Here is a 22,089-nt window from a genome sequence, read left to right on the forward strand (position 1 = left end):
TTTATCTCATCCATTCTTTGTTTTCTTTCCCTTCTTTTCTTTCTTTTTTCATGTTACTTGTATATATTTATGATTTCATTTTATCTCCTTTGTTGGCTAATTGGCTACAGTTTAAAATTTTAGTGATAACTTCAAGGCTTATGGACTACATTTTATCACAGTTCACCTTCAGATGATATTTTATCACTTCAAAGAAGTATGAGAACCTAACAACAATACTTCCTCAATTTCTCTCCTCCCAACCTTTTTGCTATTGTTAGCATACATTTGGGTTTTACATATGTTACAGGCTCCATAGTAGACTGCTATTATTTTTTGATTAAATAGTCAATTATCTTTTAAAGAAATTTAAAAAGCAAGGATAAAAACAACAACAACAACAACAACACCCACACATTTATCTGTGGAGCACTCTTTTCTGGTGCTCTGAACTCTTTGTGTCCATGCATGTTTCCTCCTGGTATTATTTTCCTTCTGCTCGAATGGCTTTCTCTAACATTTCCTGTACTGTGGCTCTACTAGTGACGAATTCTTTCAGTTTTACATGTCTTTAAAAGTCCTTATTTTGCCTCCATTTTGCCTCCCAGATATTTTCAGTGGGTTAGAATTCCACGTTCAGTTTTTCTTCCAGGACGTTAAAGATGCAGTCCCATTGTTCTCCTGCTGTCATAGTTTCCGACAAGTGATCCACTATCATCCTTAGCTTCTCTGTTTCCTTTCTTATCGACTGCTTTTGAATTTTAAATTTGTCATTTTTTAAGCAATTTGATTATCAGGTGCCTTGGTGTAGTTTTCTTCATGTTTCTTGTGTTTGGGGTTTGTTGGGTTTCCTGGATCTGCAGGTTTATAGTTTTCATCAAATCTGAAAATTTCTTAGCCATTATTTCTTCAAATTTTTTCTCTGCCAGCCCCTTGTAGGGGCTCCCTGCTGCTTCTGCTGCTGCTAAGTCGTTTCAGTCATGTCTGACTCTGTGCAACCCCATAGATGGCAGCCCAACAGGCTCCTCTGTCCCTGGGATTCTCCAGGGAAGAACACTGGAGTAGGTTGCCATTTCCTTCTCCAATGCATGAAAGTGAAAAGTGAAATTGAAGTCGCTCAGTTGTGTCCGACTCTTTGCGACCCCATGGACTGTAGCCTACCAGGCTCCTCCATCCATGGGATTCTCCAGGCAAGAGTACTGGAGTGGGGTGCCATTGCCTTCTCTGGTAAGGGCTCCCAGTACACACATATTCAGTCACCTGCAGTTGTCTCACAACTCAAGGATACACCTTTAGTTTTATAAAAGGTTTTCTCACTGTGCTTCATCTTGGAGTTTTTATTACCGTGCCTTTAAGTTCACTAATTTTTCTTCTGCAATGTTTAATTGGTTGTTATCCCATACTTTTCATGTCACATATCAGAGTTTTCATTTCTAGAAGTTTGAGCTGGGTCCTTTTAATATCTTCCATGTCTCTATGGAGCTTTTTTATGTGGAACAGACTTCTAATGATTTAATGTCCTTGACTGCTAATTTGAACATCTGTGAGAGTTCAGAATAAGTTTTGGTAGGCCAATTTTTTCCCCTCTCATTATGGATCATATTTTCCTGCTTCTTCACACATCTGGTAATTTTTGATGATAGCAGTGAGTGTAGAGTAACACGTTGTATGGGTTATTTGGGAAGAGGCCCTCTGGGGCTTCCCGATGGCTCAGGGGTAAAGAATCTGCCTGCAATGCAGGAGACACAGGGGATATGGGTTCGACCCCTGGGAAGATCCCCTGGAGGAGGAAACAGCAATCCACTTCAGTATTCTTGCCTGAAAAAATCCCATGGACAGAGGAGCCTGGTGGGCTACAGTTCCTAGGGTCGCAATGGACACAACTAAGCACACACCTCAGGGACCAGACTCCTTGGAGATAATCAGGGCACTGAGACCATAGGAAAGGGCTTTCCTAAAGTGCTGTTAATAGATTTCCTTGTCCGGAGACACACCTGCATATCGGTGCCCCCACAGGGTACATTGCCCACTTCAGTCAAATGGCACATGGTCCTTCTGAGCCTGGAATTCCCCTCCTTCCTTCTTCCCAGACTGAGCCTACTTCCTCTAAGGCTGAGGTAATTCCTGCTTCCTGAATCCTTTAGGAGCCCCTCACACAACGGCCTGTAGGGTGTGCTCAACATATGCTTGTGGGGTGAGAGGAGGCCTCGGACTCACCCCTCAGCTGGGGGAATGCGGCCAGAGTGGGGCCCACACCTTCTCAGCTCTTGGGGAAGAGCCCTGAGGGTGGGCAGCTCCCCAGCACAGGGACAGCTGAGAGCGCTGGGGCGCTGGGACACCTCGCCTGTGCCTCTGTGCAGATTCATTCACCCCAAGGTGGGCATCCCGGTCACAAACATGTCTTCTGACCCTCACTCACGGTGGCCACACTCCAGGAGCTCTGAGCTTTGCAGGAGGCACATAACATGTGAGCACTCAGAGGCCAGATGCCAGCTGGGCAAGGGAGAAGCAAATTCCCAGAAACATATGGAACTTTAATCTCTCAGAAACTCGGACCAGGGTGATCATGAAAAGTAAACGACACTCAGTCTCAACTGGAAATGTTAAAAATGTCTCCTAGTGGGATGATTGCCTTTAAATAAACAGGTGGAACAAGCTGGTTAAGGCGCTAAGCCACAGGACGGTCCCAGCACCTGCAAGCATTTACAAGAACACTGCATGCTAGGGCATTTCCAGCTGGGCCCGGAAACAGCTCCTCAAGCATTATTAAACGTATAATTCCTCCAGTATCGAGCAGACATGAACGTAGGCTCTGAGACAGCCTTAGAGTACTGCATCATCTGTGCTGTCGACGAGCCCTCCGATGTTCGGCTCCAGAGACAACCAGGCCCCTGGAGACAAATGTGACCAAGAGGCAGTTTCAAACCAGATCCCTTGTTCTGAAATAAGATGACCAACTGTAAATTCCCTGAGAGTTCAGCAGCAAAGTGCGGTTCTGAAGGGTCATCTACTTTTCACATAAAGCAAAAAGATTAAAGCAGAAATAGCCACACTGAAGACTAAAAATAAAGATACCCTCTATTTCCAGGTGCTAAAAGCTACTAAATCCTGATGAGTACAAGAACTGCAGTTGACTGAACATGTTCTGGAGCACTGGTGCCCCCGAGGAGCAGGTTCAGGTGGCCGACCATCACCCTTGAGGGTTTGGGGGGAAGGGGACATCTTTTCTGTCCCTCTCCCCACACTGGGCTTCAGGTCACAGTAGTCTCGCCCTTTGATGCATCCGGAACCTTTGCACATGGTCCCTAATGGCAAGAACAGTGCCAGTGAACTTAACACATGATGTAGATGACAAAGGTATTGAAGTGGGAGAGAAACAAGGTTCTGAAATAACTTTCCCAGAAAAGCCCTCTTCTTTACGTGGTAGCTTGCCTCTTCAGTTAAATTTGATGAAGGGCAAAGTAGAAGTGACCAAAACGTATAGTTTCCTGAGCCCCAAGGTCAGGCTTTCAGATCGGCAACAAAAGGCTTTAGTATAGCAGAGGCAGGCTGGATAGAAATGAGGTTTTATCACTACTCCCTTCACGCTAAAATTTCTAAAACTGCTTTACACACTGTGGTCCTAACCTCTGCAACCATACTGCAGGAAGCGTTATTACCACAACTTTACAGAGACGCATATGACGGCTGGAGGAGGTGAAAATGGCTGGCTTAAGAAATCAATGGAACAGGCTGCATCACCAGCGGTCCCGTGAATGCTCCCTGCACTGCACCCCACCTCCGGCACCACTGTCACATAACCAGCCCTCCCGCCACACAGGTTCAAACTCGAGAACCCACCTGGCCCTACTGTCACCCTGGCATCCCTACCCTGGCCCTTCCTGACCACTGGTTCTCACCTACGTGGCCACCCCCACTCCCTCTGGTTGTGAATTCATGTAGCAGCCGGGTCAGTGGCCCCCTCCCACCTGGGTTAACATAATAATCTTTTGTTACACTGAGGCACACAAATGCAGCCCTACCCATAAGATTTGCCCACTTTTTGAAAAGTCATCCTTGTGATAGGCAGGTGTGTGTATTCACAGCAGAGGATTTGGTCCCCAGTGGACAGTGTTGAGGGCAGGGACAGCTGAGCTTTGCAATACCTTTGGCCTTCAGCACGATTCTGAGTACAAGGCCCTGCCAAGGACTTCAGCAGCAGACATGTGACTGCAGGCCCGCAGGCATAAGGCCAGGGGTGGGAAGGTGCTTGCTGGGAGTACAGCTGGAGATGTGGGCTGGGCAGTCACGGCTGAGAAGTCACTAGCGCTATGGCCCGAGCCCTACAGGTGACAGCTGGGGCCTCCATAGGACTGTTGCTAGGGTCAGGGCAGGGGAAGGAAAAGCATCAACTGGGGAGACCAGTCAACAAGGAACCAGGCAGGGTCACTGGCTGGAGGGGTGGTTATGGGTTGGGAAGGGGCAGTGCACAGAGACAACAGGTGAGCCGAGGGCCAGTGTGACAGACCAAGACTGGGCCAAGCGGAAGCAATGCCTTTCCTGGGAGGGAGGGAGGCCATGGAAGGCATGAGGCCAGGTGGAGGGGGCGTGGACAGCAGTGCCAGGCCCCCCGAACTGCTCTCAGCAGCTCTCCTGTGGTGGTGGGGGGAGACAGACATTACTCACACTGTCCACGGCGAGGATCTTGGCCCAGATGAAGACAAGGAGAGGCCGCAGCTCCCTGGCTGAGCTCTGGAGCAGCTTTAGCACGTAGGGGAAGATGCCCACAGACAGCGCCTGAGAGAGAGAGCATGTGAGCCCCACGCTGGAGGGAGCAAAGTACACGGCGCCCTCAGCATGGACAGGGAGCTGCGAGGGGCAGGGCTGTCCTCCCTGACCTCCGGTTCTTCTCCTGGAAGCAACCCAGGCCTGCCTGCTTGGGCTGCACCAGTACACGCAGACCACAAGGTAAGAGACACGCCAGGCCTCCACCCAAGTCTACCCATGATGAGTCACACATGGCCTCCCTCCTGGCTCCTGGGAGTGGAAGTGGGCCAGCTAGGAGAGCTCGTGCAGTCTTCCTAACTTTTAGGTTTTCCCTCTTCTCCTTCTTGCTGAGCTATCAATTATCACTCTTGGTTGACAGTATATAATGAAACAACTTACATACATCGACGGAGGTAAAACAACATGCTGAGCTCTCATGTGCCCATCACCCAGCTTCAACGCTGTCAAACCAAAGGGTGTGGCATCCTGGCTGGCCCCGCCCACTGTCCTCTCCTGAATGTTCTGAAGCCCCCCCTTAGGTATCACATGGTGTCATTTGTAAACACTTAGTGTTTCTCTCTAAAAAATAAAGTCTCCTTTATGAAAACATGACCACATACCATTACCACACCTAGAAAATGAACAGTTACAATTATTTTTTAATAATATAAAACATTCAGTTCATGTAAACTTTCTGTTTCATGAATATTAATTTTTCAAATTCCAACATTCAAACTTTCATTTGCAAACAGAGCCCCATAAGGTCCACACTCTGCAGCTGGTGGTGGGTCTCCTGAATCCGCTTTTATCTCTAGGTCCCTCTTGATCTCTTTCCCTGGTGATCTGTGTGGTGGAAAAATGGGTCACTCAGTGTTTTGTTTCTACTTCTCCATAGAATGAATGATAGTAAAGTGTTTCAGAGTTGTGCCTAAAACCAGAGTGAAAGGACAGTGAGTGAGGCTTCACAGGCTGCTTCCAGGAGAACAGGCACCACGTGTGGCCAGGACCCAGCCCAGAGGCTGCGAGCTTCCTGGTGTGACAGGGGAGAGCCCCTCCTTAGAGGATGTTCTTAAAGGACACCTTCTGTCCCGTAAAGGTGACGCCTAACAGCGGATGGGAAAGGGCCCCCCACAACATGACAATGAAGGTGCAAAGAGAGGTCCATGGGGCCTTGTGGGTTTAATGGCCACCCCCACAGTCACGCTTGGCTGCATGGCCAAGGACCCTTGATTCCTCAGTTGGTGCCCCCTCGACTCCTCCCCTGCTAATGCAGGAAGCACGCACCAGGCTCACTGCCCAGGGACCCAGGTCCAGAAATCTTCCCAGCAAGTCCAGGGCTCTCAGCCGGTGCACTTGGCTCAGCAGCACCTGGAAGGGAGAAGAGGCAGTGTCACTGCAAGGCACCCCACACGACCCTGGATGAGCATCCCCAGGAGCTGTTTACCCAGGTCGGTGGGCGCCCCTTTCTCTACGGCTCACACTTTACACAGGCTAGGAACACTCCATTTCTTCAAGAACAGGTGAATGACGTGCGCACTGTAGGAACTATTAAACAGACACTTTCTAATGGTGTTTAAGAAAATATTCACCGATGACACTGGTCTATTCACTTCTAGATGCTCTTTTCTAAGTATAATGTCCCGTTTGTTCTAAATTCAGTGATACTGCTGTATTTCTCATCTCCTTGATGAGTAAATGATACACTGTCAGTCTTACTCCACAACCCTAGATATGTTTGATCATATCACTGCCAATGGCAGTACAGAAGTACATTTCTGTAAATGTGCATAATTCATTTAAACAATCTCCCTCTTGCTAGATTTTTAAATTATTAATACATTTTTGTTATTGTAAAAATGCTATGATAAAAATACTAACAGGTACATCTCTGCACATTTACATGGTTTCTTGACCCCCTTCCTCCTAGGATAAACCTCAGAAGTAAAATTAGAGGGTCAGAGCACCCACACTTACATCACCAGATTGCCCTCCAGCTGAACAATCTTGCCCACCTGCCCACCTGCCAAGCCTCAGCTGGTTACCAGGCAGCAGGATATATTTACTCTGGTACTCACAGGTTACCCAGGCTTGGGCACATAACTTCTCTGAACTTTAATTTCCTAATTCATAACACAAGACTCAACCATGAGGGATTTATTAAATATCAAATTAAAAGCTCCCAGGAAAACATTAGCCCATGTTACACAATTTGCCAACATGACAGTTAATAATAAAAATGTTCTTTTAATTTGAATTTCCTTGATTACAAGTGAGGATGAATATTTTTTCATAGGTTAATTGGCTATTTCTCTAGTAAACCAGCCAGGCATGTCCTTATTTTCCTACTTAAATGTTTGACTTTTTTCCTTTTCATATGAAAGGATTCTTTTTAAATGAAAAAGAGCAACCTTGGCCACATATTTTTCTTTTTTCCTGTGGTATATCAATGTTTTAAGCTTTAATGGAGTCATTTATATTTTCTCTCATGGTGTTAACATGGGGATTACGTGTACAGAGTCCTGTGATGCAGAGCCCTTCTGCCCACCGTTGTTCCCAGCCATCAGGTATGGGGCACCTACTATGTTCCCAGCCATCCAAAGCGGGTATGGGGTATCTACTGTGTACAGACACAGTGCTGGGGGTGACTGGGAACAGCAGGAGCCCTCCTGTCACAGCAGGGGCCGAGATAGACATTCCGCATCCACACCGCAATAACTACTGTGATGGTGAACAGATGACCGGGGGTGGCCGCTCCCTACTCGGGGTCTGAAGGCTCTCCCTCCCAGTGGGCGAAGCGTGGAGTTCCTGGGCTTCAGGCAGAGGGGCTGGCGAAGCAGGGTGTCTGAGGGGAAGCGGGGTGTCTGAGGGAGGCAGGCGGGCAGGCTGACAGGGAGGCGCCAGAGCTCGCTAGACCTGCAGACCAAGCTAAGGGCTTCAGCTTTTCTTCAGAAGAGCAGCAGAGGGGCCCATCCACTGTGCTCACTGTGGGCAACAGGCTGGCAGCAGACTGACTGGAAAGGTGGGATGGGTGGACTTGACCGCGGCCAAGACTGATAGGGAGAAATAGATTCCAAGACAGCCGGCAGGCATGACCCAGAGCCTGCTGGTGGAGGGGGAAGGTGGGTGAGGGAAAGGAGCTGCTGGAAGATAAGGTTTGGAATGAGGCAAGAGAAAAGACAGGACGGGTCAGGCCGGCCAGCCTGGAGTGGTCTGCCAAGGGGGAAGCTGGGTGGAGGAACTGGTGAGGGATGGGACAGGAGGCAGGAGAGGGGACAGGAGGTTTGAACCATGTATCTGCTGCGGGGGGCAGGCAGGATCAGCAGCAGGACTCAGGAAGCGGACCCTCTGGCTGCAGGGATGTGGCCAGTGGTGGAGGGTAAGGAGAGGTAAGGGGTAAGGAAATGGTACCACCAGAGCAGTGGTTTGAGGGGCGCCCCTCTGAGGGGCAAACACAGGCAGGTGGGAAGAGGCTGAGGGTGCAGGAGGGTCAGCAGGTGGGGGACAGAGGAGGTAGTGAGAGAGGCTGGAGGGAGTGGAAAGAGGGGAGGGGGTCCCAGCAGCATGAGGCTCCTGAGGAGGGGTTCTTGATAGGGAGGCTGGGGAGCTTCCCCACATGGGTGTGTGGCCTGTGGCTGCAGGGGAGCTGAGAGCAGGCGTGTCCACCAGGCAGGCAGCCCAGGGGTCAGGGAGGTGGAGGTGGCTGGGTTCAGCCACTGAAATGTCATCTCCCATTGGTTCGGAGCCTGTTTCCACATCACTCTTTTGAGATGGATGCTCAAGTGGTTCGTTTAGTGTTTGGAGAAGTTAAGATTCTCTGATAAAGAAGCTAGTGGAGAGGTTATGTGGGGGCTGCTCACAGGGGCCTATCTGAACAGCACCTGATCCCTCTGCATGTTTAACTCGTGGGTTATCATGTGCCACCACGGCAGAAAGGCAGGTGTGGAGGGCAAGGTTAGATGGTGGGAAGGTGCAAGATTTGGAGTCAAGCTGACCTGACTCTTTTACTTCCTGACAGTGTGGCTTAAACCACCACCTTTGGAAACTTCTGTTTCATCATCGAGACGAATGGAGAAGATAACATGTAATTTCCAGAATTAAATGAGATGCAGCCTGTCTGGCGTGATGATTGTTACTGTTTCTGTGATGTTACAGCGTGATGACTGCTACATTCAGCACAGGATGGCTCCACCTCTCAGAAGAGATTTGATTGACTGTTTATTTATTTGTCGATTACTTTGCTGGGTGGCTTATGGGACCTTAGTTCCCCGACCAGAGACTGAACATGGGCTCTGGCGGTGAAAGCGCTGAGTGCCGACCCTTGGAGTGCCAGGGCATTCCCTATTTTGTTTTTTAAAGAAAATGGAACCACACCGGAGGTTCAAGTTTCTAGGGCAAGCAGAACCTTTCATTTATTAGGTTTGTGAAAGAAGGTGTGATTCATCAAAAATCAAAGACATCAAACACATCTAGCACTTGTAAAGATTCTGTTTTCTGATGCCCTTTGTTATTTTAAACACTATCAACTTGAATAAAGCTCTGGGTTTTCAAGTAAATAGCAGAGCAATTTGCAGTGGAGGAAATGGCAACGTGGGCCAAGAAACCTAACCGTGGGTAGTCTGTATTGCTTATTTCTCATGTGCACTAACCAGCAGTAAAAGGTCTCCATTACAACGTCTTATTCACAGATGGCAAAAGTAAAATGGAAATTGCCACTGTCACTACTGCAACTCCATCTCTTCCGACTCTGCTGTCCGCATTGATGAAACACACGTTAAAGCACCAATAGACAGCTCACTTGTCTCAGAGACTCAAAGACCGTCAGCAATGCAGGATTTTGTGTTGTGGGTATTGATGTTTTGCTAAAATAAACAGCATCAATAACGAGCCCTGGGGAAAATGTCAGGTACTGGCTTTTCTAAACGTTACCCCTTCCTTCCAATTCCTTCTGCCGATTTACATTTTAAGACAAAATTGAGAGCCAATATAAATTAAAATTACTTAAAATAAAAAAAGAACTGGCTTTTGTTTGTTTGTATTTGCACTTAAAAAAAAATAATTCCTGTTTCAATGTGCTTCAGGCCCTGGGGGAATTACAGAGATAAATGTCGGTGAACTAAATGAGTTACTGGGATTTCTTTCTGTCTGTGGCAATCCAAACTAAAGATCAGTGGTGGTGACATCAACACCAAAACTAAAACAGAGCTGCTAGGGCAACTACTTTTCATGTACCTTGTACACAAAAGGCACACTCAGGCTTCTGGGCTGAGACCACTGGCTCAAGCCGGTTATGAAAATCCAGATTCTCAAGCTCTAGTTCTGGCCTGGTGCACCTGGGAATCTGATGATCAGAGATCCTGGAGCCACCAATGTAGTTAATATGTGTAGTAATAACAGTCCACTTACTATCCTGCTGCCATCCAATAATAATGCTGCACTTTCAGACCAAAAATTCTCCTTGTAGATGATGCCATGAAAGCCAACAGGGTTTCCTAATGAAATGCCCACACTGACTTTGTGGAAAGGTCCTGACGTGGAATCTTGTAAAATTCCTCTCTTCCCTCTCTTTTCCACTGATTCTTCCTACTCTAACTTGGGCTTGTTTGTACACGGGCCACCAAGGGAGGGCAGACAGTAATGTTGAGTCCAGGCAGGGCTGTCAGACCGTGAGACCACAGGGCCAGGCCTTGCGGTGCTGCAGGGCTTGAGAATCTTCCTTTCCATCCTTCTTGATTTATATTTTTAAAAGGTGAAAAAGGATGTCAGGGCTGGTCAGGAAAAGTGTAGATTCATGCTTACATCTACACAAGGGGCTGCAAATCCGCTGCCCTAGGGGACAGTTCATTTTACTCCAATGGTCCTCAGTGAATGCTGCTGAATTTTCAGTTAGACAAAATGCTTGCTGGTGGTGGAAAAAGTAGCAAGGATTGGAAGAGCTGTGATGTCTCTGTATTAAAATTCTCTCTCAAAATGTTGAAATAAGTACACACCTGTATAGGATGTGCTGACAGTATTTCAAATCATTAGAGAAATACCAAAATTACCTAATAAATTATGTTGGGATGACTAGATAATTATCTGGAGGAAAGGTGGATTAAAAAGAAATAAAACAAAATAAAATTCTCTTTCAGCAACATTTCTGAATTGCCAAGATTCTGGGGATAAGTGATAGATGATGGGGCCTGGGTTCTGGCAAAATAACTGAATTAAAGAGAAGAGCGGATACTACGGGCTGCCCCAAATGAAGCAAGGGCTCCTTTGCACTATGTTGGGTTTTTTTGTTAAGTAAAGGTTCCTGCACTGATCCAGGCGGGGCATAGCCTGACAGAACCCCCAGAATGATGAGGAAACTATGATTTAAGTTTGATGGAAAGATTGCACACAAGATGCCCCTTTTCTTTCAGTTATTCCCTCATTTTGGTATTAGCAAGTTGGGTCTTTTTTCCTGGGGGAATGTGGGTTGTAAATGGGACATTAAAGAAAACAGGGGGCTGTTTACAACAAGGTTGTTTGCCTGGCTGGTTGCAAAGTGCTGGGCAGCGTGTCCCTGCTTGGAAAGGTTTTATCCATCCCATTACTGAAATACCAGAAAGGTCAGTGGAAACTGGTCACAGTCTCCTCTTATGAAAAGTTGGGAGACCCTAGTTGCTGGGGAACTCAGCACACCCAGTCAGCCACTACCATCCCAAAGCCCTGCCTGTTGGCCTTCCACTTGATGAGAACTCGTAGGCTAGTGCCAAATAGACAGTGTTCTTTGTTGTGCTGTTATTGTTGCTTTTTTTGGTTCTGTTCTGAAAATCTATTGATAGCTCACCCAGCGAACTCAGGATAGTCTTAAACTAATCTAGAAGCACACATGAGGAATACCAATAATTTCTGCATTCTTTTCATAATGTCAGAAAAGCAGCAGCCATAATACATTAAAAGCACCAAAATATCTCCAGGGAAGGATCCTGGCCAACAGCCTGTCCCAGCTGATTATCAAGCTGCGAGGACAGGCTGTGTGCTGGCGTTTCACAACTGTATACCTTGCTCTCACTGCTCGCTGTCTGGGTCCTGCACACAGTCCTGAGTCCGCTGAGATGTGTTCTGTCGCAGGCAGACCACTTTTCCAGGCCGCCATGCAGTAGGCACAGAGCGGGAGAGCAGACCATGTGGGGAGGGGACCCGCCACACTCCATGTGGGCCAGAGATCAGCTCAGAACACACGCTTGGCCCAGTGAAGACAGACAGTGCTTTTGTGTGACGTGGTCAGTGGCCTGGTGAGAAAGTGGAGCCCTCCAGGGGGGTGGGGGGGAGGGGTAAGCCCTTGTCCTTGGGCAGGTGGACGATTAGGCGAAGCAACCTAAGCAGCTTTCTCGGGGAGGTGGTGATGGTCCTCCCAGCCAGCTCTCAGAATTTAAGACCCTAACTGGGTGCGGATGTAAATGCCCACCCCTTTCTGCTGCTGGCCTGGCCCCTCCCACAGTTCTTACCCAAGGTTCAACTGCCCCATCCCCACTGTACACAACTTTTTCCAGGGCCTAAAGTGAATTATCAGGCCCTAGTGTCTATACTGGCAGTGGTTTTAAATCTCATCTGACACTATCTCAGAGTAAAACAGCCCTTCCTTACATCACAGTCTGATCCCTACCCGTGCCCCATAAATATACGTTAACTGAAACAAAAGTCCTGTGAAAACTCCTACCTGTGATGAACTTTGGTACTTTGCCATCTCGGTAACCCAAAACTTAGCTGGGTGAGACCCACAGAACTGACTTCCCAAACCATTTGTGGGGCACCAACTGCCCCAAGGATAGTGGTGACTGCACCTGACAGCCCATAGCACCCTTGGGCACAGCCCCCCGAAAACGACCAACCCACAGGTGCTGACGGCCTGTGTGTGTAATCGGCTCAGTCTCTCCTCTTTTCTCTGTGGCTGATTTGCATCTCACATCCTTCCAGAGAGAAGGGGTGCTGACACCACGAACAGTGCTGGAACACAGCGCCCTGACAGCAGCTCCGGGGGCAGACAAGAGAACGGCTGACAACCCAGATCAGTGTTTAACTGAGGGAGGGGGCAGTGATTTCGCCAGGGGAGCCATGGAGGAGCAAGGACTCGTCAGCTACAGAGCATGGGGGCTGTCACACACTCACACACTCAGCCCCGATAAACCAGTCCCCTCACTGGGAGGCTGCGGGCTCTGGCTCCCTCCCTGGGCCAATCTGGTCCACCTGCAGACACTCACCTGTAAGACAATAGGAAGCTGCTCAGGTGGGTTCCTGTTCTCCACGCCCATCGTGAGCCACACCTGGAAGGCGGTCAGCTGCTCAGCAAAGAAGGGGCTGTGCTGTGGGACAAGCAAGGTGGGTTAGTCAGGAACCCCCTTCTTCAGTCAGCTCTGCCTATACATACCCCCCACCATCAACTCAGTCATGTGTCTTTGTGAGGCCCCAACTCCGCTCAGCTACCAGCTAGGCAAAAGCCCGCAGAGCCAGGCCATGGCAGAGGAAGTGGTAAGATGTGGTCAGGCTGGGATGTTTCATACAGCAGAGTCAGAGGACTCGTGGACAGACTGGGTGTGGGTAAGAGAAGGGTTGTGGTAAGGTTAACACTGGGGCTCAGGCCTAAACAGACTCCCCTGATGGCTCAGTTGGTAAAGAATTCCCCTGCAGTGCAGGAGACCTGAGTTTCCCTGGGTGGGGAAGTTCCCCTGGAGAAGGAAATGGCAACCCACTCCAGCATTCTTGCCTGGGAAATCCCATGGGCAGAGGAGCCTGGTGGGCTACAGTCCGTGGAGTAGCAAGAGTTAGAGGCAACTTAGTGACTAAACCACCACCACTACGGGTCTAAACAACAGGAAATGAGGTCCCATGACCTGAGGTGACTTGGTGACTGGACCACCACCACCACAGGTCTAACCACCAGGAATGGGGTCCTGTGACCTGAAGTGGGAAGACCGAAAGAAGCATGTTTCGGAGAAGCATGTGGGGAACTCAACCTGGATGCATTGTGTTTAAGGCACCTTCTGGACACCCAAGTGAGACATCAGAGGGGTGGGGTGGGAGGGGGAGAATGGCCTACATGAGCCTGCAGTTCAGGAGATGGGTCTGGGTTGGAGAGACAGATCTTGTTTATAACGTGAGAAAGAGTAGGGACCCTGGGCTGAGCCCTGGAGCACCCCAAGAGCAAGAGGCCAAGGAGGTGGAGACACTAGGGCAAGGCCAGTAGTGGGAGCAGGAGTAGGCAGCAGCCAGGATACCAGGGAAGAGTGACTTAGCGGAAGGCTGTGGTTGGCACCGTCATGTCACGATGCAGAGGGTCAGGCAGGACCAAGGTCCAGGGCTGACCATGACATGAGGGCCCTGGAGACTGACTACTAAGAATGTTATGGGGGGCCGTGGTAGTGGGCAGAAGCACAACTGGGCTAGGTTCAAACAGAAGGGAAGATGATTTAGAGACTCAAGAATAGTTTTTTGCAGGAATCTGGCTGCAAAGGGGAAGGGATCGGATAGGATCATGTGACCAGGCATTTCTTTCTAAAGGTGGGAGAAAAGGGCATATTTGTAAGAGGGGGAATTGCTGATGGAGGAGGAGGTGCTGGGCGAGAGCCCTGGCAGGTAGGTACCAGAGAGCAGGAGCCCTCTGGGAGCTGGAAACGGGACACAGAGAGGAGGGGATGCAGGGATGAAGCGGGTGTGGAGGGGCTCAGAGGCTCCCTCTATTGCTCCTGTCTCTCAGCGAGGTGAGAAAGGGAGCAGGTGCCATGGATGGAGGGCAGAGCGGGGACAGGAAGGAATGAAGGAGACACATCTGGGCAGCTGCCAGGCAGTGTTTAAGGCCCCTGGAGGGCAGTGACGAAAGCCAGTTACAGTGGGCTTCCCCAGCCTGGCAGCAGGGGTGCGGAGGGTAGCTTGTCCTCTCGAAAGCCCTGCAGAGGAGACGACTTTGGTGGTGATGACAGGGACCAGGGAAATCTCAGATTAGAGGTTCAGGTAGGAGGGGGCCTAGGCCCTGGGAAGGTCTCCGAGAACCAAGAGGCCAAGTGGTAGGACTGCTGGGTTTTCTGTATTACATGATCATCCCCACTTAATACGCAGCTCTGACATCTGTGAGCCCCAAACAGAATTTCAAATCTCTGCCTCCCACCCACTCCTCTCTGCCCACACTGTTCCCCAGGGGGAGAGGAAGGGTGGATGGGAAGGCAGGGATGTGGGCTCTGACCCCAGGTTCTGGCACATGTGGACACGTGCTCGTAGAGGACTTGAAGTGATGAGGTGGGCTCAGTGAGGCTGGGAGCCAGACTGGGGTGCTCCTGCCATCCCCTCTACAGAGGCGCCTGGGGCTCAGAGCCGTGGTGCCCCTCGTAAAGAAGTCAGTGTCGTGTGAGAATTGGGCAGAGAAATTTCACACTCAGGAATTCATGTTCTTGCAAAGTCAGGGTACATGAAGCTACTAAAATTTGGAGGGCAACCTGGGGATTGGAATGGAGCCCCCAAAATGATATTCCCGTTAAGTGTGAGTTATTCACAGATTGGTTTAAAAACAATAGTCCTGTTAAGTGGCCCCTCCCCAGCTGTACCGAGTGAGGGGGACCTTCAGTCTGGAAAGGAGAGTTGGGAAACTCAGGTAATTCCGCCTCTCCCTCTTTCCTGCACTTTGGTTTTACCTTGTGGATATAAACATGCGGTTCAGGGCTGTAGAAGCCGCTCTGTCCCCAAAGACAGACAGACACTCCTGATCTTTTCACCTAAAGCTGACAAAGAGGGAAGAGCCCTTCTCATCGAAGTGTGCTGTGAGGTTTGTCGTGCTTTTTAAAGCTGCGGAGATGGTGACAAACCAGCTCAGTCCCTAGCATAAGCGTGGCTCAGCATTTTAAGTAACACTTCACAGAACAGCTCAAGAGCTGCCCTGTGAGTGAAATGATTCACAGAGCTGATGTTTTGGGCCAAATCTTCAAGACTACCTCCCGGCGTGTCAGAGCTACCGTGTATATTCTTGAGGGGAAGATGCAGAGCCCGGGATGAGTGTTCTGGAGCAGAGCTCGCAGCTCGTGGGCAGAGGCTCTGAGTCATGTGACCATGTGGCCTGGGCCTCAGGGGGATGATTCTGACACAGGTGGCCAGCCCACGTGTTAGATGGACTGGAAGGGGTCTGAAGACAGGTGCCAGACGTGATGGACTGAGAGCAGAAAGGCCATCTCTGGGCACAAGGAGCCACACCTGACCCCGGGGGCTAGTCCACCCTGTCTTGCACTGTCACCTTGGGGAAGGAAGATAATTACTTCATATCAACACACTCCTGCTCTTCTCACCTGCCGACCCTGGTCCAAACACACTGATGTTGGCTGTCTCATAATAAGTAAGATTTCTTAAATGGGTACAAGCCCTAACCATAAAAGAAAAACATTGGTAAGCTGGGTATGGTAAAACAAGAACCTTCTGTTCACCAAGTAAAAACAGCAAACAAGTGAAAATGAAATCTACAGAATGAAAAAAGGTAAACACAACGCGTGTCGGGCCTCCCTGGGGCTCAGCGGGCAAAGGATCTGCCTGCAATGCAGGAGACAAAAGAGATGTGGATTCGACCCACGGGTCAGGAACATCCCGTGGGGAAGGAAATGGCAGCCCACCCCAGTGATCTTGCCTGGAGAATCCCATGGACAGGGGAGCCTGGCAGGCTGCAATCAATGGAGTTGCAAGAGTTGGACCTGACTTAGCAACTAAACCACCACCAGCATTTGCAATGTGTGACAAAGGATTTGTATTCAGCATATAAACAGAACCACTACAAATTGATAAGAAACATAATGCAAAAGAAAAATGATCAAAAGTCTTGAACAGGCAACTTATAAAAGAGGATATTCAAACAGTCAACAAAAATATGAAACCGGGCTCAATACTATTAACCATCAGGGAAATGCAAGATAAAATCTCAATGAAACACCATTACATATGGAACCAGAAAAGCCGAAAGGGGAAAAAAAAGGTGGAAAACATCACATATTGACAAGAACATGAAACAATTCGAACTCTCATATATCGTGGGAGGGACTGAAAATTGACTCACAACCACTTTGGAAAACTATCCAGCAGTTTTCCTACCGAAACTATGCACACGTGGTAACCAGAAATCTCATTCCTCAAATGCACACCTGACACTACTGTACCCAAGCATAAGGGATTAACAGCACCTGGCCACACCTGCCCACCCACCTGAGGACCGAAACTTAAGGGGACACCAAAAAACACAGTAATTGAGGTTAAAAAGAAATTTAATGCAGTATTTAAGAAAATAAAAATAAAGGTAAAAATCCATTATGAAAAAACTATCAAAATTTCATAAAAGACAGGCCCAACATGACTGATTTCTCTTTTTGCCTCAGGCACCAATGTCTCGGTTGGGCAGTGGTCAGGACAATTCGTGAGGTCCACAGGATGGACCATGACCTTTGGGGTTTCTAGGCTGTAACAGGAATGAGTTACAAGTGCACAGATTGAATAGTGTTGAGTGAAAGCAGCCAGACACAAGGATTCAATTTACCAAAATACAAACCGCACAGGGCAGCACATGCCCCGGGGAAAGCAGCGGCCAGAGTGGGGCCTCAGGGGGCTGTTGATGTTATGACTGGGGTGCTGGTTATGTGACTGCACTCAACTTGTAAATTCATCAAGCTGCACAATACGATGCCTGTAGTCTTCTCTGTGTATGTTATGCTTTTAAAAGAATGGAAACTAAATAAAACAGCTAGCATGTGGCTCCATCAAGAATCCCTCCCCATCACAGTTTGGTGACATTGCTCCCAGAGGCAGAATCCTGAATCCAGTATATGGGAAATGAGGCTGAAGACCCTTAAAAGGAGGCCTGGCACTGGAAGGAGGGGTGAGGACACAGAACAGTGGGACTTTATTATCCGAGAGTGTGCAGCTCCTACCCCCTGACGGTAAAAGGAAAATCAGGCACAGAGCACAAAAAAGCACAAGTTGAATGAGGTTCCCAAACACGTGTGCGTGTGTTAACAGGCCCTGTCCCTGTGTAGGTGGAGCTCGTGAGGGGCAGGAGTCCAGGACTGTTCCCTATGGGGACTTGTCACTGCCTCAGGGATTAGGGTCCCCTGGCAACATCAAATACATGGGTGGGAGACATGTGAAGGTCCTGCCAGCACCCACTTCTGGGTTCAAGGTTCAAGGCCAGTTTTGGCTTCCTCCAAGTGCATTAAAGGAAAGGTGGGTGGAATTGGGGGAGCTGCTGGAGTGGGCACTGCAAACGCTGGTGGAGAACCCAGCGGGGGGCAGACGGGATCTTGCTGCAGAATTCTTCCAACTTTGCTGTAGGTTTGAAAACGTTCATAATAAAATGGGAAAGATTCCAGCAATAAAGGAGGGGACGAAAGATAAGACAAAATTGAGAGGGAGTACCTCATAGTCCAGGTACCCCAGTCTTGGAGGCATTGAAATCATCTGAGGGGTTAACACACACACATAAAACACCCCCCACAGATATGCACACACGTACACATACCCGACAGAGAACACACACACCCATACCCCAAAGATACATGCAGGCACACAAATATACATGCACATATACCCTGAGATATACATACACACACACACACCCCCCCACCCCCCAACCCAGGCCCCTGACTCAGTAAGGTTCAAAGCTTCCCCGATAACCGTGATGTGCACTAAAAGTGAAAAGCCTTTGCAGTGAGATGTGGGTGCGTCTGACCTCGGTCAAAGCTGTGTGACTACACCAAAGGTCAGGAACCCTCATGTCCAGCAGGTATCATGTGCCAGGCTCTGCCCTCCAGTCCTCACATGCTCCTTGAATTGGATACAACTATAATTCCCATTTAAAAATAAGGAAACTGAGCTGACCACTGCAGTCTCTTCAACAGGACCAGAGAAGACGGTGTGGAGAGAAAAAGCCAATGACTCCGACCTGCAAGCCCCACCCTCCATCCCCTTCAGGGGACGGCTTGGAGCCACCTGCTTCCTCCCACTCCCCCCAGCCCATTTACCCCTAGTCCCGAATGCCTGCCTGGACCCTCGGGGGGTGAGGGTTGGAGGGGTCTAACTGTGTTCTAACTTGAGGGGTGGTTCTTCTCTTTTTCACGGGTTTCTTGAGAGAAGGGACTGGGTCTCGCCCACATGCACCCAGACGTGGTATCTGATGCACACCAAACACTCAGCAAATGAGCAAATCTTGAATAAAAATGGGGGCTGTATGGGGAAAGGAGGCAAGAGGAGACCCTTGGTGAGCTGCTGCCAAGTCTCCTGGGGAGAGGGGAGAGTCAGTTTGCCTCAGGGGCCACGAGTGACACCAGATGAACTCAGGGACGACCAGACCACTAGCTGGAAAAGCACCTGGTGACCAGACACCTCAGGGCCGAGAGCGGCGAGCATCGTTCACGGTGAAAAGGCTGAGAATCCGCTATCAGGGAATGCACACTAAGAAAAGCAGACCCAAGACAACACCGCTGTAAAGAAGACATCTTTAAGAGCTGACCATTTCATAATCTAACTTTAAATAACCCCTGGTTGGTGCAATCTTTTAAGCTTCTGGCTAATAAATCTTCTCCCAGGTGGGTGCAGGCTGTCTCTGACACCCAAACAGGGGTTTTGCAGGCCAGAGAAACAGCTGCAGGGACCAAGCAGGATGCCCTGGGTAGGGGGCGGAAATGGGACTCACCCGAAACGCTGTGCCTTCTTCGATGATGGTCGGCAGCTGGGAGAGACAGATGTCCACGGCCAGGTCCCAGGCTTGCCTGGGGAGAGAGCAGACAGGGACCCATGAAGCATTACTCACGAAGCTCACCCACAGGGGCCCTGACAGCAGAGGAGCCCGTGAGCGGCTGAGTCAGGGTGGAGCTGCCAGTGGGGGGGCACAGGAGGCAAGGAACTCTCGGCTGGCAGCACTAGAGCCATTTTGTTGATGACAGCTTTTCTCTTCAAAGTAAAAGGAGAAAGAGCTCAGGAAAAATAAAGGGACTTGTCTACGTTCTAACTAACACAGCTTCCACCCCAACTTGAGCCCACCTAGTGTGGCAGCCTGCCCACACTGATGGCAGCTGGGGTTCTGGGTGGCCGGACTGGGGCAGCATCACACACAAACTGGCCATGAAAGGCCGTGGTCAGGCTGAGGCACTTCACCAGAGACAGGTCAGATGGGGCTGGGAGAAAGGGTCTCCCTTGGCCCACCCACAGCTAGAACTGCCCCGTCCTTGCAGCCACTGCACCCCTCTGTGGCTGGTGGGAACCTGTGTCCAATGCAAACCACTGGGGATGAGACGGGTGGTGCCCTGTATGCAGAGAGGTGGCAGCCTCTTCGATGGCTGGGCCTGGTCACCTTCTCCAACTTCTGTGGTGCTGGACCTGGCTCCGCCCACTACAAGATGTGCAAGACAAGGCCACGTTGACTGGGTCATGGCGTCACCTCCCAAAGGTCAGTTTCACTGCCTGTGAGGTGGGCTAATGATTGTGTCTCCTGCAGAGTCCTGTGAAGACCTCAGCAGGTGGATGACATCGAGGAACATACACAGAGGCCTGCTGTTTCCTGGCAACATCCAACATTGATTCTAAAGTGGACACAAACAAGCCTCTTCCTTTCTCTGTGGTCTCAATCTGAGTGTGGATTCCCAAGGATATAAAGATCCTCTGACTCAGACCTCCCTTTCTTTTAGAAATGTGCTCCTCTTGGAAGTGATGGTCTGAACAAGGGGTTTTGTTTCTGGTATGGCAATCTCCTCCTACTACAATGCCCTGACACATATAAGGATTCCACGTTAGGTTTATTTAGACTAATAACTGCCTGTTTGTGTGCAAGAGGGTCCTCTCATGGGTCTTCATAAACGGTCAAAACAGGAACGAAAAAGGAAAACATCCAGAAAAACAAAATGGAAGATGAACAGAAAGACAAGAAAATTCTTTTTCGAGTATATGGAATATCTTTCTTTTGCCCAGACTGGCCCCTTCTGCACAAGCCTGCCCTTCCCCCTCCAATCTAATTAAGAGGCAATCAGGAGATAATCAAAAGTGCCTCAAAGTACGGGCAATAAATAGCTCCCATATGCTCAATAAGTGCCCAGACTGCAGGCGAGATGGTTATTCTGTGGCGTTGAGGGAGCCGCTTACTCTTTGTTAAGACAGAAGCAAAGTCAATTATTGTAATTAAGCTCTATGAAGATTCATTGAATTTAATCAAATTAAAAGTTTCAACTTCAGGAGTTAGAAGAAGAAAAGTGAGCACCAGATGGGGGAGGTGTTGTGGGCAGGGGGGTCTGGGGCAATTGGTGGTCTTGATACAGCCACTTCACTCTAGGGGGGCACCAGGAATGCGCCTTCTGTACAGCAGGCTTCCATGCCTTCTTTCAGAAGCATCTCCTCAAATTCAGGAGGCAAGAAGAATTATAAACTGTTAATAATATCCCTGCTGGGGTGTCCTAGACAAAGTATCAGAAACTAGGCTGCCCTGGCGAGACCAACTGCCCTCAGACCTCTCCAAGGAGCGAAGCAAAACCCGACGAAGCTGCAGCAGGCCCTGGGCAAGAATCGTCTGAGGAGTGTGGGCTGTCTGGCCTGCCACCTCCTAAGGGCTGGCCCCCACCTGGGTCCAGCCACTGAGGAGAGTCGAGTCTTTTGCCAGCTGCACATTTCTGTGCCAGAAAAGCAGCTCAGAGGAGACTCCTGGCCTGAAAGGAAGGAGGTGTCTTGCCTGCTTCACCGGGAGCGAGGAAGGGCCATGCCTGCAGGGGCACAGTTGCCTAAGTGACAGGGGATAGGGACAAGGGACTCTGTTCAAGGCACTGAGGAGGACAGGGGAGGAGGGAGGATGTGGGGGAGCACTGAAGACCTGCTGGACACCAAGAGGCCAAACAGACTACTAGCACACAGTGAGGCTGCAGTGAGCTCCGGACAGGGGCAGGAGAGAGCAGCAGGCTGGTGCTGGGCAAGCCGGTCTCTCTTCGGGGCCTGTGGTTGTTGACTGTACAAAAGGAAAGGGTCAGGCTGAGGACCTCAGAGTTCCCATCAAGCCTTTGATCACACGGTGGCCTTTCCAACAGCACGAAGGTACCCTCTGCTGAGCATCTATTCAGTTGGTTAAAACTGGCTACATTTTCTAGGGTAAAATCAAAACGAACTTGGGAGTCTTAATTTGGGATTCTCACTAAGGGAAAGTGGGAAAGCGAGTCCTTAAAACCCTGAGCCGTGGTGGGGGGCTGCTGGCACCCAGGCGAGCACGGAACTTGGGAGGTGTCTGCGTTCGCACTTCCCACAGCCCCTGGGACCAGCCGCGCCAGCTGTACCCCCTCCCCAGAGGGAGGACCCTGGGCTCCCCGCCCCCGAGGCTCAGAGCAGCGGGGCCCTGAGCCGTGGGCTGCCGAT

At 49.7% G+C, this 22,089-nt stretch overlaps 1 protein-coding gene across 2 annotated transcripts in view; it reads right to left on the minus strand.

Moving 5' to 3' along the window:
• RPTOR (regulatory associated protein of MTOR complex 1) overlaps positions 1 to 22,089 on the minus strand; it is a 321,928-nt gene that overhangs the window by 73,029 nt on the left and 226,810 nt on the right. For both annotated transcript variants that reach the window (XM_068976432.1, XM_068976431.1), the window contains exons 10-13: positions 19,397 to 19,472; positions 12,951 to 13,052; positions 6,010 to 6,093; positions 4,645 to 4,755 (exon numbers count right to left, since the gene is read on the minus strand). In XM_068976432.1, coding sequence (XP_068832533.1) covers positions 4,645 to 4,755; positions 6,010 to 6,093; positions 12,951 to 13,052; positions 19,397 to 19,472 — 373 coding nt within the window. The remainder of the gene's footprint in view (positions 1 to 4,644; positions 4,756 to 6,009; positions 6,094 to 12,950; positions 13,053 to 19,396; positions 19,473 to 22,089) is intronic.

This window comes from Capricornis sumatraensis, chromosome 8 (assembly GCF_032405125.1).
Source record: "Capricornis sumatraensis isolate serow.1 chromosome 8, serow.2, whole genome shotgun sequence".
Taxonomy (NCBI): Eukaryota; Metazoa; Chordata; class Mammalia; order Artiodactyla; family Bovidae; genus Capricornis; species Capricornis sumatraensis.